The 26,721-nt window shown below is 36.9% G+C and overlaps 1 protein-coding gene across 1 annotated transcript in view; it reads right to left on the bottom strand.

Annotated features, from left to right (window-relative positions):
• The window catches only part of LOC114052495 (cytochrome P450 3A21-like), a 54,475-nt gene that overhangs the window by 12,187 nt on the left and 15,567 nt on the right, over positions 1–26,721 (bottom strand). Inside the window, exons 4-7 of the mRNA XM_027875144.1 lie at positions 20,405–20,504; positions 15,237–15,350; positions 6,136–6,224; positions 1,897–2,045 (exon numbers count right to left, since the gene is read on the bottom strand). Of these exons, the coding sequence (XP_027730945.1) occupies positions 1,897–2,045; positions 6,136–6,224; positions 15,237–15,350; positions 20,405–20,504 (452 nt within the window). The remainder of the gene's footprint in view (positions 1–1,896; positions 2,046–6,135; positions 6,225–15,236; positions 15,351–20,404; positions 20,505–26,721) is intronic.

A 26,721-nucleotide genomic window follows, 5' to 3' on the forward strand; every position in this document is an offset into this window, starting at 1 on the left:
GATTGATTGAACAACACAAAGTTCACGGACCACAGATTAAGAGAAGAACAAAGCTCTCAAAATTCAAAGGGCGATCCTGATTGAGAGGAATCTCAGTGAAGCCTCTTTGCAATGTGCTGATAATCAAGTGTATGATGGGAAAGTGAATGTAGGCTTGAAGTTTAGCAAAGAAAAATGATGGAAGCATGCCTGGGGGTCTCAAGTTTTCAGGCTGAGAGACCTAACCAGACCTGTAGAGAAAAGGGGAAGAGTCCTTGGAGAGCCAAGCAAAGTGAAATATTCCATAAGTTTGGAAAATGAGTCCATCAAGGCCAAAATTTCAATGAATCATTGTGGTGAGCACTGAATTTGGAATCAGAAAATCCTAGCTCTTCTTTCTCTGTGTCCTTAGGTAAATCATTTCCCCTCCTTGGACCCATTTTCACATTTCTAAAATGATGATCTTGAGCCCTAAATCCAAGATCCAATAGATGATTTTTCTAATAAGCCTGTCTCCCACTCCAGAATTCTTTCTCTATTTCTCTATGTGGTAATGCTGCTTCCAAATGGGAATGATGGTTACAAAAACCATGGCCCTGGTTTTGGGTGATTTATGGGTCCTAAGTTCTAGTCAAACCAGTCTGGCTTTCTATCCATTACCTGAATTTGGCACCCCCTATCCCACTTCCATGCCTGCATGCTCTTTGGTTCCCAGAATTCACTTTCTCCTCATTTTAATCTCTAAAAATCCTTAGCATCCTTCAAGGCTCAGTTTATGTTCCATCTCCAATGAAAAGCCTCTTCTGATTACTCTACCATGCGTGAGTGATCTCCCTTCCCTCTCTTCATGCATATTCATTCATTCAACAAGTTACTAAGTGCCTGCAATATGCAAAACACTATATAATGCTGGGGATAAATAGACAAAAACAAAACTGTACCTGCCTTCAAGAAGCTTGCATTCTACTGGTGGAAAGCAATATATATACATAGATATTTAAATGGAAGATGTATACAAAGTAGGTACAAAATTTATATGTTGTATCCCCTGTAACAGGGCAGTTAGGCGGCACAGTAGATAGAGGGCTGGTCCCAGAGTCAGGAAGATCTGAGTTCAAATCTGGCTTTAGACACTTAACAACTATGTGACCCTGGGCAAATAACTTAACCCTGTTTGCCTCAGTTTCCTCATCTGGAAAATGAGCAGGAAAAGGAAATGGCAAACCACTGCAGCATCTCTGCCAATAAAACCCAAATGGGGTCACAAAGAGTCCTATGTGACTAAAATGACTCAACAAAAATAATCCCTTGTAGAATATAAGTTCCTTGAAGGTAGAGACTTTATCATTTGGCTTGGTTTTTATCCTTATATACACAGCGCTTCCCACAGTGCCTTGCACAGTAGACCTTTAACAAATGCCTATTAGATTGACTTGATTTCCCAATTTGTCAGTCCAAATTTTCTGCCAAAATACAAGCACATAATAATAATGAAAGCTAGCATGTGGATGGTGCTTTATGATCTGTGAAGCACTTTGCATGTATTATCTCATTTGATTCTCACAACATCCCTATGAGGTAAGGGCTATTATTGTCCCAGTTTAACAGAGGAGGAAACTTAGGTTGACTTGCCCAGCTAGTCCAAGTCAGGATTTTAAATCAGTTCTTCCTGACTCCAGATTCAGCATTCTAGCCACTGACCCACCCAGCTGGCTCAGGAAATTGAGGATTCTTCTCTCATGTGAGGAATGCATTCTAACCTTTGTGCTTAGGATATTGCCCTCAAAGAATATTGGGGCATGAAATATGGCCCTTTCCAGCTCTTGTGAAACTGAGCTACTGTTGTGGAGCTACAAAAACCCTCAGGTTGGGAATGAGCGCTGATATAGGTGTTTTGATGAGGAATCAATATCATACATATTAAGATAAGCAGAGGATTTAAAAAGCTGAAAGAGAGCAGCTCCTTGATGCGCACGAGGAAGGGGTCATTTGGCTTGTTAATGGAGTCGATGTCCAGGCCAAAAAAAGTGCTGGTGATGGTATCCAAGCTGTAGGCCCCAAAGATACTGCAGAGAGAAAAAAAAATTCTGTGATTAAAAAAACAAAAGTTGGCAGGAATTCAAGATTCACAGATGATCTTTCAAGTTTTTCTTAAGCACCCATGCTGTACATAGTTCTGTGCTAGGGATTATGGGAGATACTGAACAAGTGTAACTACTGATGGCTTGAACACCGTGTAAACATACACATACACACACACACACACACACACACACACACATACACACACATATATTGATCCAAGGAAGCTAGGAGACAAGAGACTTTAGCAGAGGCTTTAGTTTACTTCCATTTCTCTCACTGTTTAGCTGAGTGGCATTAGACAAGGCATTTAACCTTTCTAGACTTCAGTTTCTTAATCTGGAAAATGAAAAGCATGGACTCAATGGTACCTGAGTTTTCTTCCAGTTCTAACTCTATGACTTTGTGTCACAAAAGTTTCTTCCAGGTCTGACATTCTAGGATTTTATGATTCTGTAATATTGTACACGAGGTACTATAGACGTGTGGGAGAAAAGTAACAGCTACAATTATTTTGCAGACTCTTAATGATCTAACAATGTAGAAATCCCCCACCCATTTAGTGGCCTAAGATGGAAAGTAAGGTGAAATAAAATATTTAAAAGCTATGCAAAGACACAACTAAGCAGATGGTCTTGACTGTTATAACAACCATTTACTCTCCTTGGAGTAAAAACTTTTCAGTTTTGTCAAAAAGGACTTCTTTTATAATTGCAAAAATATTTGGTCTCTGCCCTTGAACAAGGAATGTTTTCTTATTCCAAGAACAGATCCTGATACTTACATTCCAAATAATCCTCCTTTCTCCCTTGATTGATGCCCCTCTTTCTCTACCCTTCCTCCCCTACAGGATGTTGCTGATCAGCTGTACACTTCCTCCAGCAGGAAGCACGGTACCCTTAGTAAATGGTTTTTTTTTTTTCAATTAAACAAGTTGAATTAAAGCATATAGATTCACAGCCTTTTGGAATAATAATAACAGTAGCTGACATTTTTTATTGCTTTAAGGTCTGCAAAGGGCATACTGGGTCTGCTCTCATTTGACCCATACAAAAACCCTAAAAAATAGACACTACACATATTATTATGCCTGTTTTACAGATGGGTAAAGTAAGGTTTAGAGAGATTAGGTGACTTGTCTAGGGTCACACAACTAGTCAGTGTCAGATGAGGGATTAAAATTCAAATTATATCTAGCTTGACTGCAAGCTCTGTGCTTTTTCCACTCAACTCCAAACTGCCTAAGAGAGGCATCTATGCTGGATCATAAGAAAAGTGCTCCAGATGTATTTTGACTTCTGGAAGCCAAAACCTTGAAAAACTCAGAGAATATTGCCCCAGGAAAAATCCTGGAACAGTGGAGCCAGCAGAAGGATGAGGTGCAGTAGTCTTTTAGCTCAGGAGGCTAGGGGGATTAACAGGAAAGGCCCCTCTTACTCTGGCTAAAGGGGACCAGTACAGGATGACAGGCATCCTAGCAAGCCAGTGGCAAGCCCCACCTCAGCAAACCAGTGGGAGATCCTGAGAACCAGGGTGGTGGAGCAGGCAAGCGCCAACACCAGGCACACCACCACCAGCTCCAGCTCAGCACCAGGTAAGCTACCAGACACCTACAGCCTCCAGTTACCAGCACCTGAGGTCCCCAGCACACAAAATCAATAACCAGGCCCCTAATCCCCAGCACAAGAAGTGTGGGACAGTGCCCCCTATGCCCCAGAAGCAGAGATTAACTTGAAAAGCCAGAAAAAAAGGCAAACAGCATGAGCAAAAAACAACAAAGAAAAGCAATGACCATAGAGAAGTATTTTAGTGACAGGGATGATCAAAACACAAATTTTGGAGAGGATAACATTATCGATATATATCTGACAATAATAACAATATCAATATACATCTGAAACCTCAAAGGGGAATATGAACTGGTCAGACATCATGTAAGTTACTCAACCTCTATATGCCTGTCCATTGTAACTCTCTATAACTCATTTACTAAGTCACAAATTAAGGGGGAGTTTCCCCATGCCAGTAATATCATCAACTTATGTTTGCCCAATGCTTTACCATTACAAAAAATGTTTTCACACATAATAAGAATAGCCAACAATTATCTTGCACCTGCAAGTTTACAAGGATGGTTGAAGAGAATTTTCTCAGAACAATTCTGTGAGGTAAAGGATTATTATCATCATATTACAGAAGGGGAAAGTGGGGCTTTGATCAGTGGAATGACTTGCCCAGAGTCAAACACCCTAATATAATTGGTTGAGTCAGAATGAAAAACCTTGTTGTCCTAACTAAAGTGGTCAGACTAATGCCCTTTCTACTTGTGGATCTAATGATGAACTTGACCATTTTTAGTCTGGTGAAATCTATAAACCCCTATTCAGAATAATGCTTGTTGCCTTCATTCATAATGCTCATTTTCATAATGCAAAATTTCAGTTGGACATTAGTGAAAATAAAAACATACTCATTTTATATCCATGGTCATGGACTCCTTGAAATTTTGCCCCAGTCCTCTTAAGGGTTCCCAGATGCCAAGTTAAGAATTTCTGACCTAGTCCAACCATTTCATTTTACGAACAATGACTATGGTCCAAAGGGTGCCTGTCAAGTTAGTAAGTGGGCAGATCCAGTATTTAAACCTGAAAGATCAGTAAGGGAACTTGAAGGTTACCTAGTACAAGTCCAATCATTCAGTAGATAAGGAAATTGAAGGGCAAAGACATTAGGTGATTTGTCCAAGGTCATATTGGTAATGAATACCAGAACTGGATTTGAACTCAGGTCTTTGGACTTCAAATTCTGCACTCCTTCCAACTGTACCACAGCACCCTTAACCTTAGTTCTACATCACTCTGAGCCTTTCCTAACTTCTCAGTCACCCAGAGCCTCTTTTCTCCAAGGCAAATGTTGCTTTGGGAACTACTCTAAGAAACGACTGCTCAGAAGTTATTCGCCTCTTCCAGGCAGATTTGCATTATAATATGGACCAACGACTTAAGCTATAAGAAAGAAAGACTTTAAGTAGAATTTAAGTCAAAAGGCACAATTTCAGGATTATTGGGGGCAGGTTGAGATGGGGGACATTGAAAAGGAAATTTCCTAACACAACTGAAAGATTTGATTCATAAAGAAGCCCTGCTTCCAAGTCTCACCACACTTGGTACAGATCAAGAAGTGGGCTACCAGGGAAGTCATCAGGGATTTTGTAAAAGAGATTCCTGCTCACTAGATAGAGACTTCCTTTCCACCTGAAGAAACTTTTGGTAAATTTCTTTTATTTGGGGCTAATTAATTTTTTTCTTCTAATGCAAAATAGTAACTCTTCTAAAACTTGCCTGTGACATTGGGGATTTAATTAAGGTGTCCAGTGTCACAGAGGAAGCATACATAAAGGGCAAGAGTTGAACCTATGTCTTCCTGACACTACAGCCAGCTTTCTGTCCTTTATGCCATACTGCTTCCTTTGTAGTTGAGGCCAATGATCCCATTATATCTCAAAGCAAAATTCATCTTTTTATCTACTTCAATTTAATATGGGCTCTGGGCCTATAGGCTTGGGATAGTCTACACGTCTAGGCAAAGACAAATGTCTGTCTCCATGTCTCTCTTTTTGTTTTTTTTTTTGTCCCTATTTCTGACTCTTTCTTTCTTCTTCTCTTCTCTTTTCCTCTTCTCTCTCCCTCTCTCCCTCTCTCTCTCTCTCTCTCTCTCTCTCTCTCTCTCTCTCTCTCTCTCTCTTTCTCTCTCTCTCAGACCTATGACTTCATTGGTGGAGAGAACTCAAATGAGGAAACTTCATCTACTAATAACAGATTGTCAATTAGTTGTCTTGGGATATGTGAGGTTAAGTGAGGTGCCCAGAGTCACATAGCCAGTAAGCATCAGAGGCAGGACTTAGACCCTGATTTTCAAGACTCTTAAACTGACTCTCTAGGTCCAGGCCCACATTACCTTGAACTCTATTTTATTCAGTGAGAAAGGTCTCCATTCTGAATTCTCTAATCAAGCTTGCCCCGATCTTGCAAAGGCAATTGTTTTTCCTTGCAAACACTGGATGGTCATACTTACTCCTTCATATTCAGAGATTCATCTTTGGCCACTCTCTTCTCAATATTTTGCACAACAACATCTCCATGGTGTTTGATAATGGGAAACATCTGAAACAGAGCCCAAAGTCAATCTGTTCACAGTTGCTAGAATGTCCAACAGGTTATATATCACTGGTTATGCTAGGTACATGAATTCATCTAGCATAGAATCTTAATTCCCCATACTAAAGAAAATGGAAGTTATTCTTAATTGAATAAGGAAGAAGATGTTTTCATTAATTGACTTCATGTTTCACCCAGAAGGCCACCTTTGTTTCAACCCTTATCCTTACAAATCTCCACAAAATGTCTAAGTCTACTCACCTTGCTGAGACTACAACTATCTAATGGAGCTAAAACCATGAACGAGCTCACAGTTGTGTTTCCCAGACCTAACGCAGATTCAGAAAATTGCAAAACTAAGTCTAGAAGGGCATTGATCAGAGACTCCTTCCTAGTGAAGACTACTTAGGGCCTGCTAAAAGTTTGTGGTTTTCTGACCTGAATTGACCCTGAAATCCTTGAAGAATTGAGTAGTCAATGCCCAGAGAAAAAAGAAGCAGGTCCCAAATAATATATGACAGCACCATAGTATTCCTTCTGGAAGTATACGGAGTCTGACTCTAACATAAAGTCCTAATTCAAGAAATAACTTTGAACTCTCTACCATATATTGGGCATCTCTTTATCACCCTTGTGAATGGGATCTACATGAGGGGATGAGGAGAGAGTCAGGGAAGGGCAAGCACACTTCATTAAGCACGGACAACTGGCACTGCATACACACCATCTTTCTCACCATTTGCTTTTATTTCTTTCATGGGAGAGAATGAAGTCAAAGAGAAGAAAAAGTATAAGAAAATAGAAGAGAGGGAAATAAACAATTCATGATGATAACTTTGAATGTAAATGAGATGATCTCACCCAAAAACAACAGAAGAATTTACTATTGAAATAATTTACATGAAACACACTTGAAACATAAAAATTCATACAAAGTAAAAATAATGAGATAGAGCAAAATCTATTCTGCTTCAAAGAAAAAAAAGTCAGGGTAGCAAACATGGTATCAGACAAAGCAGCAATGAAAATGGATTTGATCAAAAGAGACAGCAGAGAAATATTATGTTTTTAGGTAACAATATCAGTATACACACACATTTTTGTTCACTTGTTTTCCAGTTGTGTCAAACTTTCTGTTACACCATTTGGGGTTTTCTTAGTAGAGATAATGGAGTGGTTTGCCATTTACTTATCTAGCTCATTTTACAGATGAGGAAACTGAGGCAAATAGGATTAAGTGACTTGCTTAGGGGTCACACAGCCAGTAAATATCTGAGGACAAGAAGGTAAGTCTTCCTGACTACAGGACAGCACTTTATTCACTGTGCCACCTAGCTGATTTTATATATATGTGTGTGGATGTGTGCATGTGTGTGTGTATGTGTGGATGTGTGTGTAAGCATGCATATATGTATATATAAAATACACATATATACATATACAAATACACATACATATACATACACGTACACATACAAATATATGCATGCATGTATGTGTGTGTTTATGTATATGTCTACACACATATACACATGTGTATATGTATCATATACGCATATGTATATACACACACAAACCAACATATATGTGTATGTATGTGTGTATATATGTGTATTATGTGTACATGCATGCATCCATACACACAGACACTGAATGGTTAAATGAAACTAGTTATTGGGAGAAATAGGAAGTAAAACTACAATAATAAGGAACCTCAATGTACTCCCTTTCAAAACCAAAAAATCTAACAAAAAATAGATGATAAAGAAGTTAAGGACTTCAAAGGAACTTTAGATAAATTAGATAAGATAAATAGTCATTACTGAATAGGTGATTACTGAATGGATTAAAAAAAAAAGGGTATACGTATATCCTCAGCACTACATGGTACCTTTACAAAAATTGACCAGATATTGGCAGGGACGGGGGTGGGAGAGAGAAGATTGATAAATAAAGGCAGAAAAGAAGTGACAAATACACCATCTGCTGACCACAATGCAATAAAAATTACGTTCAATAAAGAGCCACTGAAGAAAGAGTTAAAAGTTCATTGGATCTTCCAGTAGGCAAGATAATGGAGTAAGCAGTAAATCACTGTAGCTCTCCCATATTCACCTCTAAATAACCGTAAAATAGTGCCCCAGAACAAATCCTGAAATAGCAGAGCCAGAAGAAAGACAGGATGGAGTGGTTTTTTAGCCTGGGGGACTTGGAGGTTGGGCAAGAAAAGCCCATCTCAGGTAAAAGAGGAGAACATTCCAGGGCAGGAAGTGTTCCAGCAAGCCAGCAGCAAGCCCCACCTCAGCAAAGTAGCAAGAGATCCTGAGCCCCAGTGTGGCAAGCAAAAAGCAATACCAGGATCCCTCATGTGCCTTAGCATATCCAGGGGAACTGCCTGACTCCAGGTCTGAGAACCACCACATGGTTCAGCACAGTCCAGGGCAAATAGGCATCCTCTGGGGGCCAGACCTGCTCATGTTTCAGTGTAGCCCTCAGGGAAATGCAGAAACACCCCACCTAGCCTCAACACATGCCAAACACTACCACTAGGACCCCAGTTCAGCACCAGGTAAGCTGCCAGACTCCTACAGCCTCCAGCAGCGCCAGTCAACCCTCACCCCCCCACCCCTCAACATAGCACCAGAAACAAGGGACCCCTGTGGACCTCAGGGCAACATCTGAGCAGTCCCAAGTAAATAGCCAAGGCCTGAAGCCACTGGTACACAAATCCTGAGACAGAGCCCCTTCTACCTTGGGAGCAGAGATCAAATTTAAAAGAAAGGAAAAAAGACCAAAAAATGAGCAAAAAACAACAAAAAAAAATAATTTGACCATAGAAAGTTATTATGATGACAAGGAAGACCAAGACACAAACTTAGAAGAGGACAATAATGTCAAAACACCTATGGGCAAAACCCCAAAGAAAAAAAATAGAAAGTGGTCTCAAGCCCAGAAAGAACTCAAGGAAGAGCTCAAAAAGGAGCTTTAAATCATGTAAGAGAGGTAGAAGAAAAAAAATAAGGAAAAATGAGAGTGATGCAAAAGAATTTTTAAAAAAAGACTCAACAGCTTGAAAAACTGCTTAGAAAGTAGAATTGGTAAAATCAAGGGTGGAGAATCTACGGCATCGAAGCCACATGTGGCCCTCTAGAGCAAGTGTAGCCCTTTGACTGAATCCAAACTTCACAGAACAAATCCACTTAATAAAATGATTTGTTCTGTGAAGTTTGGATTCAGTCAAAGGGCCACACTTGAGGACCTAGAAGGCCACAGGTTCCCCACCCCTGGACCAAATGGAAAAGGAGATACAGAAATTCACTGAAGAACACAACTCCTTAGAAAGTACAACTGGTCAAATAGAAAAGAAAGTACAAAAACTAATTGAGGAAAACAACACCTTATAAGCTAGAATTGGATAAGTGGAAGCTAATGACTCTATGAAACATCATGAATTGATCAAACGAATCAAAAGAATGGAATAATAGGAAAAAATATAAAATACTTCATGGGAAAAACAACTGACCTGGAAAACAGATCCAGGAGAGACAATATCAGAATCATTGGAATACCTGAGAGCCCTAATCAAAAGGAGGGTCTGGACAGCATCTTTCAAGAAATTATCAAGTAAAAGTGCCTGAAGTCCTGGAACCAGAGGACAGAATAGGCATTGAAAGAATTCACCAATCATCTCAGGAAAGAAAACCCAAAATAAAAACCCAAAAAAACATTATAGCCAAATTTCATAACTATCAGGTCAAGGAAAAAAATAATACAAGTGACCAGAAAAAAGTGATTCAAATATGGGGTAGTCATAATCAGGATCACACAAGACTTGGCAGCTGCAACATTAAAGGATCAGAGGTCATGGAACAAGATATCCTGGAGGGCAAAGGAGCTAGAACTACAATCAAGAATCACTTACCTGGCCAAATTAAGCATAATACAACAAGGGGGGAAATGGTCATTCAATGAAATAGAAGGACTTCAAGTCTTCATAAGGAAAAGACCAGAACTAATTAACCTCCAAGATCAAGTCCCAAGAGAAGCATAAAAAGGTAGAAAGGGAAAAGAAAACATAAGGGATTTGATAGAGCTAAACTGTTTACATCTCTACTTGGGAAGATTATACTAGTAACTCTTAAAAATTGTTTCTCTAACAGTACAGATAGAAAGAATATACATAGACAGAGGGTATGGGTATAAGGTAAATTTGAGGGAATGATATAAAAAATTAAGGGATGAGAAAGAGGAGTACCATGGATGCAGAAGGAAGAGAGAGATAGAATGTGGTAAATTATCTCATATGAAGAGGGGAGAAAGACCTATTACAGTGGAGGGGAATTTGGGAGAGTGGGTGACTAGTATTACTTGAATCTTACTCTCCTCAGTATTGTCTCAAAGAGGGAATCATATACACAATCAGTTGCATATAGGAATCTATCTTACCTGACAGGAAACTAAGAAGGAAGGAGGTTAAGTAAAGTGGGGGAGTGGGGATGGGGACTGACAGAAGGGAGGGCAGATCAGGGGAGGTGATAGACCAAAGCAAAATACTGGTGAGGTGGGAAAGGGTGGAAGGAGAGAGAGGACAGACAGGGGGAAGAATAAAATGGAGGGAAATACACAGGTAGTCATAATAACTGTAATGTGAATTGCATGAACTCTCACATAAAACAGAAGCAATTAGCAGAGTGGATCAAAAACCAGAATCCTAAAATATATTGCTTACAAGAAACATATTTGAAGCTGTGAGACACACACAGAGTAAAGGCAAAGGACTGGACAAGAATCTATTATGCTTCAGCTGAAATTTTTTTTAAAAAAAGCAGAGGTAGCAATCCTGATCTTAAACAAAGTAAAAGCAAAAATAAACCTAATCAAAAGAGATAACAAAGGAAACTACATCTTGCTAGAAGGTCCCATAGACAACGAATCAATCAAATTAGAAGAGCAAGGAATAATCTACCTGTCAGATCTATGGGAAGGGGAAGAATTCATGATCAAACAAGAGAAAGACAATGAAATGTAAAATAGATAATTATGATCATATTAAACTGAAAAGCTTTTTTTGTACAAACAAAGCCGATGCAATCAAATTTAGAAGGAAAAGAGAAAGTTGGATCAGCAAGTGTCTCTGATAAAGGCCTCATTTCTCAAATATATATAAAACTGAGTCAAGTTTGTGAGAATACAAGCCGCTCCCCAATTGATAAAATGGTCAAAGGATATGAACGGGAGGTTTTCAGATGAAGAAATCAAAGCTATGTATAGGCATATGAAGAAGTGCTCAAAATCACTTTTGATTAGAGAAATACAAATTAAAACAACTCTGAAATATCACCTCACACCAATCAGATTGGCTATTATGAGAAAAAAAGAAAATGATAAATGTTGGAGAGGATATGGGAAAATTAAGACACTAATGTACTATTAGTGGAGTTGAGAACTGATCCAAACATACTGGAGAGCAATTTGGAACTTTGCCCAAAGGGCAACCAAACTACATAGCCTTTGATCCAGCAATACCACTACTAGGTCTATATCCTAAAGAGATCATGAAAAGGGAAAAGGACCTACATATGTAAAAATATTTATACAGCACTATTCGTGGTGGCAAAATATTGGAAACTGAGGGTATGCCCATCAATTGGGGAATGGCTGAACAAGCTGTGATATATTAATGTGATGGAATGCTACCATGCAATAAGAAATAATGAACATGCACATTTCAGAAAAACCTGGAAAGACTTGTACAAACTGATGCAAAGTGATATGAGTAGAACCAGGAAAAAAAAACTGTTCACAGTATCAGCAATATCTTATGATGATCAACTATGAATGGCTCAGCTTTTCTCAGAAACACAATGATCCAAGAAAACTACAAAGGACCCACCAAGGAAGATGCTAACCATATCCAGTTAAAGAACTTATGGACTCTGAATGTAGATCAAAGCATATTTTTTCACTTACTTTATTCTTTCTCATGGTTTTTATTCCTTTTGATCTGTTTCTTATTCCACAACTGTGATGAATATGGAAATAAATTTTACATGATAGCATATGTATAAACTATATTAAATTGCCTACCATTTTCAGAAGGGGGAGGAAGAAAAGAAGAAAAATGTGGAACTCAAAATCTTATAAAAATGAATGCTAAAACTTTTGTTGATATGTAATTGTGGGAAAAATAAAATACTATTAATGCAAAAAAAAAGTTAATTGGAGATAAAATAACATAAGCCTAACAAATTGGTGGTTCAAAGAATAAATCATAGACACAATAGTTAATTTCATCAAAAATAATGAAAACAATAAGACAACATGAAAAATTGGGGAGATGCAGCAAAAACAGTATTTGAGAAAATTTTATATCTCTAAATTCTTTTATCAACAAAAGAATAGAAAAGCAAAAAATCAAAAATTTCAATAAATACAAAAATAGGAATTCTGGAAGTGAAAGAAGAGAATAATAAACAAATGACAATGACAACAATGAACTAACAAATGTAGGAGCTGATTTTTGCAGGGGAAAACAATGAAATACACCATTAGCTAATCTGATTTTTTAAAAAAGAAAGAAAAATTATGTGAACAATATAAAAAATGAAAAATATTTTATTCCTATGAAACAAAGAACAATTAATTCCAATAATAAGTAAACTGTTTGCAAAAATAAGGAAAGATAAAACCCTACCAAATTCATTTTATGATAAAGGTCTTGACACCTCATATTACCAAGGTTTTGATACCTAAACCATAGACAGACCAGGGAAGGAAAACTGTAAAAGAATATCTCTTATGATTATCAATGCAAATTTTTAAGTAAAATATAAGAGATTATAGCACATATGAAAATGATTTTATGCCATGATCAAATTAGATTCTGTTTGAGGAAAATTATGAACACAAAAAATCACATTAATAACAACAACAAAATGTCATATGATGTTATCAATAGAAGAAGAAAAGGCCTTTGACAAAGCACATTTATTTCTTTTACAGACATAGAAACATAAGAATAAATGGATTTTTTCTTATTATCTATCTAAAACCAATCATTATATTTAGTAGAGATAAACCAGAGATTTTTCCCAATATGGTCAGGGTAAAGCAAGGGCTTGTATTAAAAAAATAATAGAGGGAATATCTATAGGCATTAGCATTTCTGTATATCTTTAACAAAATTCATCAGGAGAACATAAAAATAGAAATTCCATTTAATGTAACTACTGAATGTAGACATTCCCCAATAGTTAAGTGATCAAAGGATACAAACAAAAAGCTCTCAAAAGAAGCATTATAAAATATTCACAGCCACATGAAAAATTGTTCTACATCACTAATAAGATAAATGTAAATCAAAAGAACCTGTCACCTTGTGCAAATTTGTAAAAATGACCCAAAAAATTGCAAGTAAATGTTGAAGGTATTTTGGAGAACAGACACACCAATACAATGTTGGTGGAGGTGTGAAATACCATATCTCACCACATAATCATCACAGATTTTATGCCAATTTTTTTTTGCAAAACAGTGAGATGCAACCATTGTGTGAAACCTTATTTTTTTAAATTGTGCCAATATTACTTAAAAATCATTTATTACTGAACTGTCTTTGGTGCAAGATTAGGATGCATGGAATACTCATGAATATATGTTAAAATTGTATACTGACAATGTGCATGCACTGAGAATTCTAGGCTTGCTGCTTGCAACGTGCAAGAGAGAAATGCGTATCCGTATACCACTGGTGAATACATTGCTGCTCTGTTTTCCTTTTAAGTGGCATGACAAACAGAATTATACCATGTGATGACTACGTGATGAAAGGCTATAAACCAATTTTGGACTGAAAAAACAGGGTGTGACAATTACGCAGTGGTGATGATTATGTAGTGAAATACAGCAGTACAACCATTTTAGACAGCAATTTGCAATTAAAGTGACTAAAATGTCCATACCCTCTGATCCAAAGACTCTGATACTGGATGTATACCCCAAGGAAGCCATAGATGAGGAGAAAGTCCTCATATACACCAAAATATTTGCAGCAGCACTTTTTGTGACAGCAAAGAATTAGAAACAAAGTAAATGCCCATGAATTGGGAAATGACTAAACAAGTTGTGACATGACCACAATGGGATATTATTGTGCTGTAAGAAATGATGTGCATGGTGAATACAGAGAAGCACGGAAAGGTCTACATGAACTGATAAAGAGTGAAGCAAACAGAACCTATATATTTATACATATATGAATATACAGTAACTGTAAATGGAAATGGAAAAAAAAACAACCATACAAATCAAATCAAAATGAACGTAACAATCAAAAAAATTAAAATGAATTTAACAAAATTCCTTTTCCCTCCTTCCCTTCCCTTTCTTTTCTTTCCCTTCCCTCTTTTTTTCCTTTCTTTTCTTCTTTCTTTCTGACATGGTAAATGTGAAAATTATTTTTGCATAACTACACATATTTGTAATGTATTTTGTTTTTCTTGCCTTCTCAGTGGGCCAGGGAAGGGTGGAGAGAGGGAGAGAATTCAGAACTGAAAATAAAATTGAATTTAAATAGAAAAAAAATAGTGGGGTTGTGGACACCAATATTACCAAAATCACATTTTTCAAATAGTTCTGCACCACTGCTTGCTCTATCCCTTTTGCTTAAATAAATTAATTTAGAAAAGTTTTGACTCTTTCTTATCTACACATATTCATGGTAGCTAGATAATATACCCCAGTTTACATAAAGTAAATGTTGACTATGATCAGTCGGTATTCTTAAGATGTCAGAATCAAGAGCCTAATATTATTGGCAGGAGGAAGGAAAGGTGAAAAAAAAAAACAAAACAGGGAAAGGAGAAGGAAAATCTGAATGTGAGCAGAGAAAGGCCATAAGGGAATCTGATCCAGTCATCCTCAATCTTTTTGAATACTGTCAATCCCTATGATTCCAACATTCTTTGAGCCCTTGATCATCACTATCAAAGCTTTGGCAACAGACTGAACCATACTTACCTCCTTGAGTTTCCCACTGGTGAATGTTGGGGAGATAACAGTCCGGATCCACTTCCATCTCTCTCCTTTAACAATGGTGATGGCAGACTCTAAACTTCCATTTAAACCAAAATTCTGAATAAATAGAACCAGAAGTCAACTTGTTATGATGTTTTTCCAAGTAAAGATTTTAAGTCACTTTGAAACTGATAACAAGTTATGTTATTCCTCTCAGAAAAATCTTTAGAGATACAGAAGGAGGCAGGGTAGTAAGAAGGTGGTAAGCAACGATTCTAAGCATCAATGTTTTGAACTTGAACACAATAATTTAGGGCAGGAATTTTTAATCTTGGTGTGTGTGTCATAGATCCCTCAGGCAGTCTAGTAAAACCTATGGATCCCTTCCCTGAATAACGTATTTTTAAAATTTTAATTTTAAAATTTAATTTAATTTTAAATTTTAAATTTTAAATGTATTAAATACATAGGATCACAAAGGAAACCAATTATGTTGAAAAAATGTATTTTTTTTCCCCATTCAAGTTCATAAATCCCCTGAAACCTATCCATGAACTCTTGAACCCCAGGTTAAAAACCTCTGTCTTAAGGTCTCCTATCTTTGGTGTAGGTATATCCCTCATAGGCATACCACATAGGGAAAAGGATTAGGGGAAGGAATATAGATCTGGAAATGAAGTTGATTAAAAGAAAAACAAAAGAAACCAATAAAAATAAGGTTATTAAAAAGAGATTTCCTAAGAAAGGCACAGTTCACTTTTTAACATGAATCAGCCTGGGGAATAGAATGAGGGCTGAATTATTGCCAGAACACTTGAACTTACTAGTAATTATGATGATGATGATGATAGATATTTATATAGGCTTTAAGGTTTATACAGCACTTTAGATTTTTTATCTTATTTGAGCTTCTCTCCAAAACCTTGGATTTTGAGAATCACTCTTGGATATCAGTTTTGAACACTGTAAGCAACCTCATTTTATAGATGAGGAAAGAGACTCAAAGGAGAAAAGTTACTTGCTCACAATCACAACACCAGAGTCATGTGTGGGACTTCTTTTCACTATACCACACAGTTTTTCAAAAAAATGTTAGTAAGATTTACTTTATCATACTGACACCCACTATACTCTGAGTTCCTTGAAAGCAGGGACTCTCTTTTGCCTTTCTTTGCATCCCCAGTGGTTAGCCTAGTACATAGAAGGCAATTTTAAAATGTTTATTGACTGACTGACTGATAGTCAATTAGAATGAGCCCAGGCTGACTTCAAGAAATCTGGATGATTCAAAGGAGATTATTCATAGATACATTTGGTTCAATTATTTAGAAACAATTGTAGGCAGATGAAGTTCAAAGTTTTGATCTTTTTATGGACCAGAGACAGCCTGGTGTAGTGAGTAAATAGCTGGCATTGGAACCAGGAGACCTAGGTTCAAGTCCTGCCTTTGACATATACTAGTTATGCAATCATGAACAAGTCACTTACTCCCTTAAGGCTCCCAGACAACCGTAAAACTTTGAGTTTCTGATTTGCATTAGTGGAGGAAGTTTGGGGTAGTTAGGTGGCATGTGGATATTGGAATCAGGAATACACATATTCCTAAGTTCACATCTGGCCTCAGACACTTACTAGTTATGGGGCCAATCACTTAATCCTATTTGCCTCAGTTTCCTCATCTATAGAATGAGCTTGAGAAGGAAATGGTAAACCCTTCCAGTATCTTGTCAAGAAAGCCCTAAATGGAGTCATGAAGAATCAGCCACAACTGAAATAACTGAACAATAACAAGGAAGTATCTACAATAGGAAGTTCCATATTGATGAAATCATAGGCCTAGAAAACAGGAAAAAGACAGGGAGAGAGCAATTGCCATTTAATTTTACTCTTGTTTCCCCCAACTACTCTTACCAACCATTTGCCAAAGCCCTGTCAACAGGTACCAAGTGAGAAAAACACACTGGCAACACTGCCTTCCTCTGTCTTTTGTAAAGCTGAGAATGATTAGCCAAAGCTCTCATAACGACGGCTTTAACTATCTTTAAAGTGTAGTATAATACAGAGAGCACTGGACTTGGCGGTCATAAAAAGACACAGGTTCATGTTGGGGTTCCACGTGCTGGGCCTGTGATCTTAAGCTCTGAATGAGCCTCAGTTTCCTCCTCTACAAAAATGAAAGCAATAACAAAGGCACTGTGATCTCATAGGAATGTTTCGAGAATGAATGAGATGTGGGACTTCATCTCCAGCCTCCTTGCCTTTCTACTGGCTGTCCCCCATTCCTGTAATGCTCTTCCTCCTCATCTCTATCTTTTGGAATAACTGGTTTCCTTCAAGTTTCAGCTCAAATTTCACTTTCTGAAGAAGGACTTTCTAGATCCCTGCTGCTGTTAATACATTCTTCTCCAAAGTTAATGTCTATCTACTTTGTGCATATATACACATGCATATGTATACACTTACATATATCTTTCTAAGTGTATAAGTATGTATATATAAGTATAATACATACCTAATTATTTACAACTTGACTCCTCAATTTGAATGTAAGTTCCTTGAAAGCAGGAACCATTTTCGTCTTTCTTTAAAATCCTAGTGCTCAGCATAGTGCCTGATAGCCAGTAAGTATCTACTAAATGTTTGTTTATTGACTAAATAAACTCTGTAGACTGTAGTGTGCTCTATAAATGACAGCTGTTCTCATAAAGGTAACAGACTATATAGAGTTACATCACTCTCCAATGGAATGGAAATGATTTTGTCAAGGTCAGGTAGTCCTTGAAGTGGTAAGGACTATCCTTCCTCAAGGGTTGACAAATTCAGAGTCATTGTCAACCGCTGATATTCTCTCATCTTCATATCCAATCAGTTGCCCAGTCTTTCTGATTCAATTTCCACATCTTTCCCCTCTCTACCCCTTAGCTCTTCTCATACAACCATCTCTCTAGTTCAGGCCCTGCATCACTTCTTACAGGGCAGGACTATTGTAACAATCTCGTCATTGGTCTCCCTATCTCAGGTGTCACCTCTCTCTAATCCATCGTCCACCCAGCTTCCAAAGGGATCGTTCTAAAGCATAGGTCTGATCATGTAACTCTTCTGTTAAATAAATTCCAGTGGCTCCCTATTATGTCTAGGATTCAAATGAACCCTTCTGCTTGGCATTTAACGCCCTTCACAACCTGATCCTAACTAACATTTACAATTTTATTATTACTTATCTCTCTTACCAATAAATGGATCTTTGAGGTCCTTACACCTTCCATTTCCATATGGATTCCCTCTTACCTCTATTAGAATCCCAAGTTTCCTTGCAAGTTCAGTCCAAAATCCACTTCTTACATTAGACTTTTTCTGATTTCCTTTGCTGATAGGGCCTCCCAAAAATGCCAATTACCTTGAATTTATTTTGTATACACTTATTCATTTTCCTCAATAGAATGGAAGCTCCTTGAGACCAGGGATTAGTTAATTTTTGTCTATGTACGCTTGGCAGCCAGCAAATAGTAAGTGGTCAATTAATGCTTATTGATAGTTTGAAAACCTGAGTTTTTAAAAACATTAACTATTTGGCTTTAACATGTATATATTTTTTGTATATATAGGTATTGGTCATATTGTGAAAGAAGAAACTGAACAAAAGGAAAAAAAACTATGAAAAAAATAAAGTGAAAAACAGTGTGCTTCAATCTGCATTTAGACTCTTATCAGTTCTTTCTCTGAATGTGGATAGTATTTTCTATCATGAGTCTTACAGAATGGTTTTGGATCATTGTATTGCTGAGAAGAGCTAAGTCAATCAGAGCTGGTCATTACACATTGTTGTTGTTACTATATACAACTTAATATATCTTACTTTAATTTTGTAGACTAACTTAGATTTTTATAAGAACTTTCAATCTCACTGGATATTCTTTTCACCATTGCAATGTAGGCTAAGTATAACTATCCCCATAGGACAAAAGTGAGACAGAGAGAAATTATATAAGTAGCCAAAGGTCTCAAAAAGCAGGCACAGAAACCCAGGTTTCCTGACTCCCACCCCAGCATTATTTTCACCAGACCACAAGGAAGATAGCTGAGCAGAAAACTAATAAATTTTGCATGGGTTAAACTCTCCAGGAAATAATTCAGCATTCCAAAATGTTTCAAAGTATGTTTAATGTTTATATGACATGTTGGGCTGACCCAGGGCAAAATTACAAAGTAGGGAAAGTTTTCCCTGTAGTATCTTTCTCACTCTTATCTCAGTAGCCTTCTCTCCCTCAGGCACTGATCCCGTGTCCAATTTCTATTGGGTCTCCATTTTAGCTAGCTGCCAATTAATCCCCAATAAGATATTAGATGACATGGCTTCAGGTATTCCAGTCTCCCAGTAGCAGTTTGTGCATCTTAACAGAGACTCTGTGGAAAATGGAAAAGCCTTGAAGACCAGACAGAAATAATCATAAATCATGGATGATAGAATTTTAGACACTGAGGTAGGAGGCAGGGGAAAAGATATTCTGGAATGGGAAGAAGGTAACCTTCCTGGTACCCGGCAGACTATGATACATGGGTACAATGTCTTGGGTTCATGGGTAGATTAAAGGGTAGAATCACCTATCAACACTTGTGCTACAGCACAAGTGTTTTGACAAGGGTCAATTTTATCTTTTAAAAAATGATAACTCTTTGGCCATGGAACCCTCATATTGATCTGCCTCAATTGTGTTACCTTCATCATGTAACCTGCTCTAGTCAATAGAAGTTATTACTGTCACCAAAATCCTAACTTCCATTACATATCTGAATATTGTTTAGTAATACAGACATAAGGTAATGCTTTACTTTCTCTAAAGCACTGCCAGTTCCCAAATGCTGCTGCACAAGCTCTAATTCCAGCTTCCTTTTAAAATATCTGGTCATGTTCATGATGGATCAAGCCACTAGAGCAAGATATAGCTGTTTAGAAAGGGCTTTGTACATATTATTCCATAAATGATTTTTTCAGCCACCCAAGACCATGATCAATCTGCAATCTTAGGGAAGATAGCCAACATAGTAAGAAAAGAAGATTTTGAAGCAAAGTCACCAAGGTTTCCTACAGAATTGGAAAGCTTAAGTTAGAGTATTTGAATGGCATCAAGACAAAAAGCATCCTAATATACCTCTGTCTACCAGTAACTTACCCGACGGTTAGTAAAGAGTGTGTAAAACTCTTTCACTAGAACTATTTTGATGAAAGCTGGATCCAGAGTGGCCAAGATAGGTAGTCTGCCATCATAAAACCTATAAAGAGCATCAAGATAGAGAAAATTAAACATGTATTTCAGAGATCTGCCCAGAAAGTTAGCTTCTTAAGTCAACAAAGCACAATATCTGCCTTTGGAATGCTCAATCTTCTTGAAATTAGATGACAAAATAGCCACCACCAATACCCTTTGCATCCCCTTATTCATTCCTGCCCCATTCTCAGTATATATTTTACAATCATAGATTTAGAGCTAGAAGGAACCTCAGAGAAAGGTCATCTAATCTAATCCCCTGATTTTATGAATAAAAAAAAAAGGCAAAGAAATATTAACTGACTTGTCTAAGGTCAAACCAGTAGTATGCATCAAAGGCAGGATTGAAAACCAGATTCTCTGACTTCACAGCCAGTTCTCATTCTACTGAACCATACTGTCTCCATACTGTAATGACAATAATTCAGCAAAACTTCATCATTATGTGGAGGTCACCCTAGGTTCTTGATGACTGTACTAGCAATATTCAAGCACTGCTAAATCCCCCATCAACCTAGAAAATCTGTAAGTAATGGTCTGGTCTGGCTACAAATTATGGGTCTGTCATGCAAAGATGAGCCTAGCTTAGTTTAGAGAGACCCATCACAAAACAGCTGGCTACCAGGTGATGATTTTTTCATCTAGGCAACTCTAGCAGACTAGACTGGACTAATAAACTGCAAACCCTAGATTACAGATGTTTGGTGATAGTCATCAGTGGAAGGAGTCCATATCTCATAGTCCCTTATTAATGCTATTTTCATGACCACATATGTTGATACTTAAACCAAGGGGTTCTTAACCTAAGTTCTATGAATTTGTTTTTTCAAAATACTTTGATATTTTGAATTTTTTTGATGTTTTAAAATTTCAATATAGTTTATTCCTTTGTATCCCATGCATTTTATTTTATGCATTTAAAAATGTTATTATGAGAAAGGGTCCATAAGCTTCACTAGACTGCCAGAGGGGTCCATAAAGCCTAAAAAAGGCTAAGAACCATCTGCTCTAAGAGAAAAATAGTTCTCATTTCCATAGTCCTTTAAGGTTCACAAAAGTGGCCTGAACTTTGGAATCACAATACTTGAATTCAAATCTCACCTCTGATGAGACTAGTTGTGTAATCTTTGGCAAGTGGACCTCATCTGTAAAAATTGTGTGCCGGATTAGATGACATAAAAGGTCTCTCCTGGCTCTAAATCTACAATCTCATGAACCTTGGGAAGTAGGTGATGAAAGCACTAATATTGCTGTTTTCCAGATGAAGAAACTAGGGCACAAAATGGTGAAGGGACTTGTTTGTGGCTCACATTACTAGTAAGAATTAGAGGCTGCACTCAGACCCTGGATCTCCTAAGTCCAGAACTTTTTCCCCCACTGTGTATAATGGATATGTCAAAGATAGAGGTGGTACCCACAAATTGATGAAACAGTAGAAGGAGTCTTTGATTTTAAGTCAGAGGACCCAGGTTCAAATTCTGACTCTGAGACTAATTAGCTGTGTTACTTTGGGCAAGTTACTTAACTTCTCTGGGTCTGATTTCTCATCTGTAAAATGAAGACTTGGACTAGATAACCTCTGAGATTCCTTCCAATGCTAACTCTATTAATGTAAAATTGATGAAGTTACTCAAGGGCAAGGATTGTCATTCTAGTTTTTGTTCCACAGTACCTGGCACATAGGGACCAAATAAATGCTTGTTGATTAATTGAGTAATCCTATGAAAAATTGCCATGACTCCAGAGGGCATTTCAGAAGTAATCAGGTGCAAGGGCAGCTAGGTGGCACAGTGGATAGAGCACTGGCCTTAGAGTCAGGAGGACCTGAGCTCAAATCTGCCCTCAGACGCTTAACACTTATTAACTGTGCGACCTTGGGCAAGTCACTTAACCCTGTTGCCTAGCAAAAAAAATAAATAAATAAAAGAAGTAATCAGGTGGCCTGGAAAATATCTACCCCCATGACTAGTTGCTGCTTTCTATTCCATTGTCTGTTTCTGCCATAAATTCATACTCTTTCGCCTCTGGTCACATGTATTTCTCAGCAGGCAGCTCTAGAAATTATTAACTCTAGCTTTGAAGGTGTTTTGTTTTCTCGGTACAAGGGGCTATAGAGAATGTATGTTACAACACCAAAGGCAACCAGAGGCAAGATGATTTAGGGAGCTATGTCCAAAATCTAATCATTTTTTAAAGGAAAAAAAAAAACTGAGTGAAAGGGATTATGGGAAGATGGCAGAGTAGGTCAGAAAATTCCAGGCTCTCCAAATGTCCTCCACAACAGACAGAACACCTCAAAATAAATATAGAGTTTCAAAAATAAAGGGGCAAAGCAGTTGTCCTCCTAGGACAACTTGAGAGGACCTCAAGAAAGACAGGACCTTCAGGGATTGATTTGGCCTTAGTAAAATGCAAACACCTTCAGGCCATGTCCATTGAATCAACATTCAAGTCCTGGGGGCAGCTGGTTAGGAAGCAGCCTAGGCCTCAACAACTTTCATCTCAAAGTCTCAGGAACTTTCCCTTCCAGAACTTTCACCTCATTAATTTTTAGTAGGGGGATCAGATAGCTGAGTAGGAGAAGACTGAAGGATCCTCTGTGTCTCTGGGCACCACCTGTTGTGGTGCTGACCAGATGTAATCCCAGGCTGTGGCTGTGGGCAAGGAGGAGCAAGCACACACCGGGTGATCTCAGTACTACAGGGAGCAAGAACATTCTGTGGAAAGCATGGTTGGGGGCCCTAGCTGTGGCTTAAGGTAGGAGAGCAGTGCCTGAGATTGGACCTTTGGACAGAATTCAGAAAATAACAGTAAGGAGGACCTGAGGCCTGGGACAGCATTACCCATAACTCCGGATTAAAACCTGATTATAACAATAAGCTGCTAAAAATAAAATAAAACAAAATAAAAATGAGTAATCAAAGGAGAAAGAATTCAATTGTAGATAGCTAGTATGGTGTGAAAAAGATCTGAGTTCATATTCAGAGGAAGATAATGAGGTTAAAAAGAAGTCACTCCTATCCTAAAGAGCAACATCGAATCATCACAAACCTCCCCCCCCAAAAAAAAAGTTATTGGAAGAAATTAAAAAGGACTTCAAAAAATCAAGTAAGAGTGCTCTTGGAAGACCTTTAAAAGGACTTCAAAAATCAAATAAGAGAGATTGAAGGAAAATTAGGAAATAAATAAAAGTAATCCAAGAAAATTATGAAAAGAAAGTTAATCAATCAGGAAAAGAAATTCAAAATCTTTTTTCTGTATTAATAAATTTATTTATTTTTAGTTTTCAACATTCACTTCCCCAAGATTTTGAGTTCCAAATTTTCACCCCATCTCACCCCTCCCCCCACCCCAAGATGGCATGCATTCTGAATACCTCTTCCCCTTAATCTGCCTTCCCTTCTATCTCTCCCCCCTTCCCTTATCCCCTTCCCTTTCTATTTTCCTGTAGGGCAGGATAGATTTCTGTACCCCATTTCCTGTATTTCTTATTTCCCAGTTGCATGTGAAAATACAAGACTCAAGTAGAACATGAAGAGGTAAACAGGAAAGAGAATTCATAAGAGACTTATTAAGGTTGAACTGTTTACATTCCTGCATGGAAAGATGATATTTGTAACTCATGAGACCTTTGTCAGTATTAAGGTAGTTGCAGGGAAAAAATTATATGTATGTATATAGATAGATAGATAGATAGATAGATAGATAGATAGATAGATAGAGGGCACAGGGTGAGTTGAACATGAAAGGGTCATATCTGGAGAATAAAATTAAGGGGTGAGAGAAGATTGTACTAGGAGAAGGAGAAAGGGAGAGGTAGAATGGGGTAAATTATCTCACAAAAAAAAACAGAAAAGAAAAGGCTCTTACAGTGGAGGGGAAACAGGGAAGGTGAGAGGGAATGAGTGAATTTTATTCTCATAGGATTTGACTTAAGGAGGGAATAACATGCACACTCAATTGGGTATGGAAATCTGTCTTACCCTATAGGAAAATAGGGGGGGATGGGGACAAGAGAGTAGGGGAATGATAGAGAGGAGGGCAGATTGGGAAGGGGGGTAATCAGAAGCAAAGACTTCTGAGGAGGAACAGGGTCCAAAGAAAGAATAGAGTAAATGGGGGAGGGGGTGGGATAGGATTAAGAAAAATAGACTTAGTTTTTCACAGCATGTCTGCTATGGAAGTGTTTTGCATAACTGCACATGTATAACCTATATTGAGTTGCTTGTCTTTTTAATGAGGGTGGGTGGGGAGGGATGAAAGGAGAAAATTTGGGACCCAAAGTTTTAAAAAGACATGTTTTAAAAAAAAAAAAAAAGAAATCCAAAATCTAAAGGAAGAAAATCAGTCTTTGTAAACTAGAATTGGTCAAGAGGAAGCAAATTATGTTACAGAATACCGAGAAATAATAAAACAAAATTGATAATATGGGGGCTTTAGGAATTTAATTAAGTTATGGAAACAGTTGACAGGGCAACCTCCTCTGTTGTGCTCATTTCTGTGTTCTCCTGGCTTCATGAATGTTTTCTTCCTCACACCTGACTGACAACATTTGTAGTGAGGGAGGGGTCATGAATTCCACAAACCTATGAGCACCAAATACTATAGCATCTAAATTTTTAAAAGAAAAGTTGAATGAATTAAAGGTAGAAGTAAATAGTCCTATAACAGTGAGAGACTTTAACCTTCCCATCTTAGAACTAGATAAATCTAACCAAAAATGAATAAGAAAGAAGACAAGAAAGTGAATAAAACTTTAGATAAGCTAGATATGATAGATATCTAGAGAGAATTTAATGGGAATAGAAAGGAATACACTTTTTTCTCATCGGCCATGGTACCTTCACAAAGATTGACCATATATTAGGGCATAAAGATTTTATAATTAAAAGCTGAAATGCAGAAATATTAAAAGATCACAATGCAATAAAAATTATATTTAAAAATGAACCATGGAAACATAGATTCAAAAATAATTGGAGACTACACAAACTAATTTTAAAGAATGAATAGGTTAAAGAACAAAGCATAGAAACAATCAGTAATTTCATTAAAGAGAATGACAGTAGTGAAACAACATATCAAAATCTATGAGATATAGTAATAAGAAGAAAATTTAAATGCTTATATCAATAAAATAGAGAAAGAGCAGACCAATTAAAAATCCCTGACTAAAAACTAAATTGGAAATCCTAAAAATAAAGGTGAGACTAATAAAACTGAGTGAAAAATACCTTGAATTAATAATAATTAGGAGTTGGTTTTATGAAAAAAAAACAATAAAGTAAATAAACCACTAGTTAATACAATTTTAAAAAGAGAAAAAAAGCAAATCACTAGTATTAAAAATGAAAAGAGTGAATATACCAATAATGAAGATGAAATAAAGGAATTATAAGGAGTTGTTTTGCCTCATACACCAATAAATGTAACAGTTTAAGTGAAATAGAAAAATATTTACAAAAATTTAAACTGCCTAGATTATCAGAAGAGGAAATAGAATATCTAAATAGACCTGTTTTAGAAAAAGGAATTGAACAGGCCATAAATGAGCTTCCTAAGAAAAAAAAATCACCAGGAACATACGGATTTATAAGTGAATTCTACCAAATATTTAAAGTCCAACTAATTCCAATATTAAATAAATTTTTTTGACTAGTAGGCAATAAAGGGGTCCTACCAAATTACTTCTATGAAATAAATATAATACTGATACCTAAACCAAGAAGAGTAAAAACAGAGAAAGAAAATTATAGACCAATCTCATTAATGAATATGGAAACAAAAATCCTAAATCAAATACTAGCTAAAAGTTTACAACAAGATATTACAAAGATTATGCATTATGACCAAGTAGAATTTGTACCAGGAATGCAGAGATGGTTTGATATAAGGAAAAATATGAACATAATTGATTACATCAATAATAAAGGAATAAAAATTATATGATTATATCAATAGATGCAGAAAAAGCTTTTGATAAAGTTCAAAACTCATTTCTTTTAAGATACTTGAAAGTTTAGGTATAAATGGATTTTTCCCTTAAACTGATTAAAAAAAAAGTATTTACCTAAAACTCCCAGCTAACATTATTTGTAATGTGGATAAGTTATAAGCCTTCCCAATAAGATCAAGTGTGAAACAAGGGTGACCACTGTCACTACTATTGTTCAATATTGTATTGGAAATCCTAACAATAGTAATAAGAGAATAGAAGGGAT

The sequence above is a fragment of the Vombatus ursinus genome, unplaced genomic scaffold (assembly GCF_900497805.2).
Source record: "Vombatus ursinus unplaced genomic scaffold, bare-nosed wombat genome assembly UNPS02014807.1, whole genome shotgun sequence".
Lineage (NCBI taxonomy): Eukaryota > Metazoa > Chordata > Mammalia > Diprotodontia > Vombatidae > Vombatus > Vombatus ursinus.